The 7,888-nt window shown below is 34.6% G+C and overlaps 1 protein-coding gene across 1 annotated transcript; it reads left to right on the top strand.

Annotated features, from left to right (window-relative positions):
* Window positions 1-1,581: 1,581 nt before the first annotated feature.
* Window positions 1,582-6,673, top strand: LOC132743594 (translationally-controlled tumor protein homolog; the record flags this gene model as incomplete). Its single annotated transcript, XM_060732125.1, is given in 5 exon segments — window positions 1,582-1,658; window positions 2,953-3,161; window positions 4,031-4,152; window positions 5,063-5,178; window positions 6,178-6,673. Coding segments are annotated over 5 exon segments (527 nt in total), but the record flags the coding sequence as incomplete, so codon positions are not given.
* Window positions 6,674-7,888: the final 1,215 nt, after the last annotated feature.

The raw sequence follows: 7,888 nt of genomic DNA, 5'->3' as shown, positions 1-7,888 counted from the left end.
TATATATTTTTTTAATTGTTTTTTATTTGATTTTCTTTTAAATATTCACATGTAGTCTATAGCCCGGCAAGCCAAAGCCCGGACCCGCTTTGCAGGCCCGGTCTTTGACTTCCCCGTATAAGTTGTGTCAAGGTTCAGAACTGTTCACTTTATAGGGGAGAAGATATATACCGTATACCCCCGTTTAAAGGCCCCCCCTCTAATAAACGCGCCACCCAGACCCCCCCCCACCCCCCATCAGGCAAAAAAAAAATTTTTTTTCCAAACAGAAATTGACAAAATAATATGTAAAGTCCTACCTTAATCTGATGATAATCCAAGTACCATAAATCCAAATCCGAATTTTAAACACAAACACTTCCTTAAACTGCTTATTTAATAATAAACATTCAACAATTTGAACACTGATGAAATATACCGTAGTATAACTGTTGTTAACTATCACTTCACAAAAATGTCTGAACAACACTTGCACTCTGTGTATACACACCTGTGAATCAGCTGATTTAAACCGCTAGCTATTTACACTACTTAGCTTTACATAGAGTGTACACGTACAGGGGTCGACTTAAACGTTAGTTTAAAGGTAGTAACTGGAAGCTGGAAGAGGGGGCGTTTAAAAGGGACCGGTAAAAATTGGGAACTTTGTTTTGGTAAAATGTAACGCCCCCGGGGGCGTTTAAACGGGGGTATACGGTATGTAAGCGGCTTGATAGCTGAGTCGGTTGAGCCGCAGTACGTTATTCTGAGGGTCCAGGTTAGAGTCCCGGTCAGGCTGCACATTTTTCTCACCCTGTGACAGTTGCAACAACTTGTTTCGCAATCAAGCTTAAACCAAAAACTAGATCTACTGATCCAGTGCAATTCCATCCAACTTTTCAGAAAAATCCAACATAATGATCGGTTCCAAGTCTAGTGCATATAGTTGGCATTTTCCAGTTCCAGTGTAGTGACCCTTAAATGATTTTTAATTCTAAAGTTTGTGCGGACCACAGACACTTCGGATAAACAACACAACATGCGAAATAACTGCTCTCAGCTTTTAATGGATCTAAATAATAGAATATAATTGTTTGAAGGGTCTTCATAGATTAACCATTTGATCAAATGATTTCCTGTATATTGCTACGCTGTCTACAGTCTAGGGATAATTGTTCCATTAAAGGAGATTATTTCAGATTTTATTTTTACCAGGATATAAATGATTTAATCTTATCTTGCCACACGTCCTGACAGTCCCCTTATTTCTAGAAAAGTCTTCAGTGATTTTTCTCACTTAATTGGGAAGAGGCCTTAGCCTCTTGATTTTGGGAAAAATTATCGCTAAAATTGCTAATTTGGGAAGAAAAAAACAGGTTTAAGTTCAGATTTTTGGGAAAATTGCATGATTTTAAAGAAAATTTCAATTGGGAAGAGGCCCTTTTTCGGAGTCTGTTATATAAGCAGGAAAATCACTGGTCTTAGACCTCTGGGAGGATATGGCATGTATGGTAGGTGAAATAGACCAACTTATCCACACAAAAGAACCTGGAATGCCCAAGGATTAAACTGTGGATGAAATTTTTTACTTTTTATTTTCAGGGGATGAAATGTTCACAGATGCATTCCCCATGCATTATGAGGGTGAAGATGATTTCCTTGTATGTGTTGAAGGAAAGGTATGAAACAGTTAAGCTAATTACTAATACAAGGAATCTAAAATGACATAGCTAAAGATGTTATCTAGAACTCTGCAAATGTTTATTTTTTTTTGGGGGGGGGGGGTCTTAAATCTTATTTTGGACTTTTTTATTTAGCTACATAGAATGACTTATTTGTTTTCTTGTGTGTGCAGTGCTGAGAATTAGATATTTAGCATGTATGAAAAAAGATTTAATTGAACTTGACCACGAAACTTAGGGGTCAAATTAGTGAATTTTGCTACAGTAAGAAAATGTCCAGAATATGCCCTGTCCTGCTGTTTGTATCATACTCATAGGTAGTTAGGATAAAAATGTTGTAAAATCAATAGAATGGATATCTATGTGGAAAAAACATTCAAAGTTTTGAAAAAAAGGAATTATCATCAAAATACAGCAAAGAAAAATGCAGGTGTAAATGTTGCAGTGAAAACTTAAAGACCCAAAATCTCAATTTATCTAGTCAAGCACTGATGAATGGCTCTAAATTGCTAGGATACAAATACTGAAAGTAGTGATGACGGCCAAGAATTTACAAAATAGTTCTGTAGTTGCTTTAAGCTTATAAATCTTGGTTGATGCAATTTTTGTGTCGCCTCTACGGAGTAGTGGCGACATATAGTGATCACTTCTCCGTCGTCTGTCTGTCCGTCCGTCACAAAACTTGTCCGGACTACTCCTCATAAAGTACTGGTGCATATGCATCCAAACTTTACAGGAATGATCAGTACCAAGTCTAGTTGTGCATATTGTCAGCATTTTCCGGTTCAATGATTTTTGTCAGTTATGACCCTTTAATAATTTTTAGTTTTAAAGTTTGTCCGGACTACTTCTCTTATACCACTAATGCAATTTCAATGAAACTTTACAGGATTGATCTGTAGCATAAGTCCTTGCGCATATTGCACAGGTTTTCTGGTTGAATGATTTTTGGCCGAGTTATGGCCCTTTGATTAAAATGTGTTTTTTTTTCTGTGTGTTGCCAGATACACAAAAGCTTGGCCGGACTACTCCTCATAAACTACTGGTGCAATTTTATCCAAACTTTACAGGAATGATTAGTACCAAGTCTTGTTGTGCACTGTCTGTCCGTCTGTCACAAAACTTGTCCTAACATGAAATTGGCCATCATGAGGCGACACATGTGATCACTGATCACTCTTGTGTGAAATATATTATTACATTGATTTCTTCCCAATCATCCCAATTATTAGTCAGTATATCAAGATGAATGATGTAAAAAATATATCAGGGTTTACTTTGTTTGTTTCAGCTTGTATCGCGCAAGAAGGGTGAATCAATCAGTGCTGACCTTATTGGTGGAAACCCATCCCAGGAGGAGCAAGAAGAGGAGTGTTGTGATGACACTGAGACTGTGTCAGGCATTGATGTTGTATTAGATAACCAGTTGGAGGATGTACAGGCTAGTTTATTCCCATCAAAAGGAAGTTTAGTGAGCTACTTGAAGAAGTTTGTCAAAAAGTAATTATTGTGAATTTTTATTTTTAATATTTTTTTTACATTAATAATGAAGAAGAACGTGCTTTCCCCCAATCACTTATTAAATAAAAGGTGTATTGATAATTTTCAAAAATCAAAAAAGTGTGGAAAAACTTGTGTTAAAATGAGTGGGTTCATGAAAAATCATTGTTCCTATATAACAAACAAAAACATCATGGCTAAATATGATTGATTTTTACTAAGATTATATCTTTGTTTCTGAAAGACTGAAGTAATGCAAGTTCAGTTGGAAATTCTAAAAATTGACAAGTGTCCAACTTGAGTCATTGCAACAAAATTTGGAATTTTCTGGAAATTGCAGAAGCTACATTTAAACCCCAAGCCAACATAGCAAATGCTTGAAAGTTTAATGGGTCCACACTTAAAGCTTCACTATTTGAAGAATACAAAGTATTGCTCACCCATGCGTTGGCGTCACACTTTGTTGGAAGCTTATATCTTCAAAACTACTGAAGGAAATGGGTTAAAACATCACACACTTATTTGACAGCATAAAAGGAGGTCCATAAGTCTAATACAACAAAATTCCCCACCTGCATGGACCATGGCCCCAGTCTCAAAATGCTAACAAGAGCCCTGTGACCAATAATATGTAAATTGTTAAGGTCTATTTTTGCAGAAACTGCAAAAGCCTTTCACCTTTACAGTTACTGTGGTATACTTTTTCATTGAAGATTCATGACATTTCAAGCATTGGAACAATGGAGAGTTAGTAATAAAGATTACCCTCTTCAGTCTTGTTACAACTAATACTATTAATTTAAATTTATGAATACCTTTTGGTCAACTTGTGTTAAAGATAAATTCTATAAATAGATATTTATTTCCAGGGTAGTTGATGGTCTTACCGAAGAAGGTGATACAGAAAAATGTGATTGCTTTAAAAAAGCCATGTCAGCACACATTAAACAATTTGTGGGCAAATATTCCGATGATGTTTCAGTTTATGTCCGTAAGTATGATTTGTAGAACATACAGATACCCTAAATCTTGCTTAATTATATGTCTGTTTGAAAAACACAACATATTATGGGAATGCCTCTGGTGGGCAGCCTTTATACAATTTTGTCCGGAGCATGTGTCCGACACGCTCGATTTTAATGAAACGTCATAGAAATTTTCACTGCTATGAGAAGCCATGTCTCGCACATGAATCGGGTTTCTAGGTCAAAGACCAAGTTACTCTTGGAGCTCATTAAAAAATGCTTGTCTGTTGCAAAACTTACATGCATAGAGGGATTTCAATATAACAAAGATCACCATGGTGAGTCAGTGTGTCCCGGGGGCTAAATTTAGGTTCCTGCATTAAAGGTAACACGGAGGTCAAAGTTCAGTTTATGATATGAAGATGTGTATATGGACTATTTAGTCATCATTTATTGAGGGATTGCAATACAAATGATCATTAATATGATGGGTAATGCTTATTGAAAAGATAGTTTCAGTATTTAAGATAAATAACTGTATTTCAAAGTTTGATACAGCTATGTAAATGTCTGAATTTTATCAACTGAGGAAGCTGAATAAAGCGAAACATGTTTTGATACTTAATTTGTGTTGGTTTTGATCCAATAGTCCTAAATTTTATCAAGTAAGGATTTGAACCAGTCATTTTACTATGGTCTTTGCATATGATAATGAACATTACGCACTTTGCACATTGTCTTTCATTTGACATGCTGAAATATGACCTTGACCCCAAAATTCACTAGACACTACTGCATTATGGCAAAGTTAAAATTGTATAGAAACAAAAAAAGAAAGAAATACTGTTCCTATGTGTTGTATTAATGTGGTGGCGTTGCATTTTTTTCACAAATTATGCAATCTTGTTTTTAATATTATGATATTACCATTTATAGGTGAAGGCTTTGATGTAGGAGCATACAAACAGGCTCCAATGATTGGTGTGTGGTCAGAGGATGGTCGTACTATCAAATTGTATGCTATGAAACACTGTCTAATTGAAGAAAAATGCGTAAGTACAGTGGGTGTTAATATCAAGAACACTTAAAGCAGGACTCCTCCAGATTCAAGATAATTTTCATGAAAATTTGAAAAGGATATGATTGTAAAGTAACCAAAAGAGTTTACACATATCATTGGCACTTACAACCCATGTTAATTACAAAAAGAGGCTAAAATAGCCTGTACTGCGTTACCAGAAGTAAATTATAAATACTGAAAAATCAAGTCATTAATCACAAAGAACATGCAAATTTTTACTTTAATCTTAAATATATTTACTTCTTAAACCTTGGTACATTTTCTTAAGTTTGATATTATTACAATATTTTGGCTCATCAGGAGACATTTCACTTTAAACATGTACCCTGCTGAATTTGTGTAGAGGATTTGCCTTGCTCGAGTCTGAAACAGTTCATTAGTAGATTATAGGGAATTCAGTATCAAGATACAAAATAATAAAGGTATGCTAATGATGGTGTCAAAGGCTGATCACTTTTAGTTCAGTACTTGAAAATGTTTCCAAAGAGAATCATAACTTGCAATAAGTATACTTATGTGTGTAATGATGTTTTTATCCAGACTAGATAAATATATTTTGTACATAAGAAAACGCTGAATTATCCAAACAGAATGGCAAAAAACACGTTTGTTACAATTTTACTGGCTTAAAAAAGAATGTCCATGTTTTAAAGAAATTGTCCAAGCCCATACTTGGATTTCAGTTATTATTGGTCAGAAACGGGTGCAGGTTGTGCACTGACCAATGAAAATCACTAGATATGAGACAGGACTAGTCACGTACGTTTTATACATGATTCCATTTGTATCTTGCAAGTTTGTGGGTATTAATTTCAAGTACTGTTGCTGTGGATGAAATATATCAAATTAAAATAAACATCGACAGTTTTTGGCTTAAAAATACAATAATAAAATGATAACACTGCATCTTTTTATTCTTAGATCTATACTAGAAAAACTTGCATATATTTTTGTGTATTTTTCTTTTCAGTAACCCCTGTTACAGATGCCAGCAAGTCGCGAGTCTTTCCAGAAGCTTAATAAAAATGTATCATTCATAAATCATGTAAAACAATTAAAACAAGAAGAACCGGTAGACATAACATAATTTGTACTTCTTGGTGATTCAACAACTTCACTTCAATTTTTATATTACATTCACATTTAAAGACAAAATTGTGTTATGTCATAATTAGGGGCTTTTAACATACTTTTTATTGTTGTATGTTAACTGGACATTTTGTTGATATTTTAAGACACTTAAAACTGAAAAAAAGAACTTGACATTGATGAAAACCTATTAATCGGGTGTTGATAAAACTGGTGCAATAGTTTACAATATGTTTAAATTTTTAACATCTCGTGTGAGAGCCCCTGTAGCGCATATATAAATCATGAAATAACTTGACTGTTATCTTGTGTTTTATATCTGTGTTGTTAAAAAATGATCGAGTTATCATTTCAAGCCAATAAAAGTATTTATTTCATGTGTTGTTGTTTTCTTTAAAATTTCAACATTCTGATGATTTTAGGGGGAGTTGATTTATGTAATTGATTCCCTAAATTTGATTAATTTCTTGCATCTTTTGATTATATAAGCTTAGTGTACTAAGATAACCTGTTTGGGTTTTATATGCATGAAAAAGTGCTGCATATGTTTTTGCTCCCAACTTGTCCCTCCAGTAGCAATTTTCATGTTAATATTTATCTCGAACTAATGGAAGGAAATTAAACTACATAGTCTCATTCCATGTACAGGGCAGGCTTGAACATACTTGGAACCAAATCAAGGTTAAACTTTGTCATTGTGTATGAAATTCAAAAGTTTGGGTCTATTTGCATCACCTGAAAGAAATATAAACCTATTGGGCAATCTCTTTCGAAAGAAAAGTTATCATTGCCAAAAAATGAAGAAAACTAGAAATGTGTCCATAGGACGGGTGCCCCCACTGCGCCACTGTTCTGTCAATCTTTTTACTAAGTCAAGGGAAATTACTCTACAAATACTGGATAAATCCACAAGCAAAACCCCAGGTGCAAATCTAAAATATGCTGAGCAACCTGCCTATAAGGTTAAATGACTATGTCAAATCCTTTTTGAGAAACTTGCGACACAAGTTGAAAATTGCAAAAATTTTCTAAGTGAAGGGCAATAACTCTTAAAATACTAAATAAATCCAGACGAAAATACCTGGTGCACAACTGCACATGCTAATCAATATTCCTGTAAAGTTACATGACTCTAGGTCAAATACTTTTTGAGTTACCTGCGACACATGTTGAAAATTGCAAAATTTTACTAAGTCATGGGCAATATATCTGAAAATACTAAAAATATCCAGACGAAAATACCCAGGTGCACAACTACACATGCTGATCAACATTCCTGTAAAGTTTCATGACTCTAGGTCAAATACTTTTTGAGTTACGTGCGACACAAGTTGAAAATTGCAAAATTTTACTAAGTCAAGGGCAATAACTCTGAAAATACTAAAAATATCCAGACAAAGATACCCAGGTGCACAACTACACATGCTGATCAACATTCCTGTAAAGTTTCATGACTAGGTCAAATACTTTTTGAGTTACGTGCGACACAAAAGTGAACGGAAGGACGGACGGACAAGGGTAAATCTAAATGCCCGCCACTAACGTGGGGGCACAACAAGCAGTATGGTGGACTGCCAAGTGCAAACTATTGT

This window comes from Ruditapes philippinarum, unplaced genomic scaffold (assembly GCF_026571515.1).
Source record: "Ruditapes philippinarum isolate M1 unplaced genomic scaffold, ASM2657151v2 ctg22967_1_1_1_1, whole genome shotgun sequence".
Classification (NCBI taxonomy): Eukaryota; Metazoa; Mollusca; class Bivalvia; order Venerida; family Veneridae; genus Ruditapes; species Ruditapes philippinarum.
Note: the sequence above shows the minus strand (reverse complement) of the source record. Positions and strands in the feature narration are given on the sequence as shown.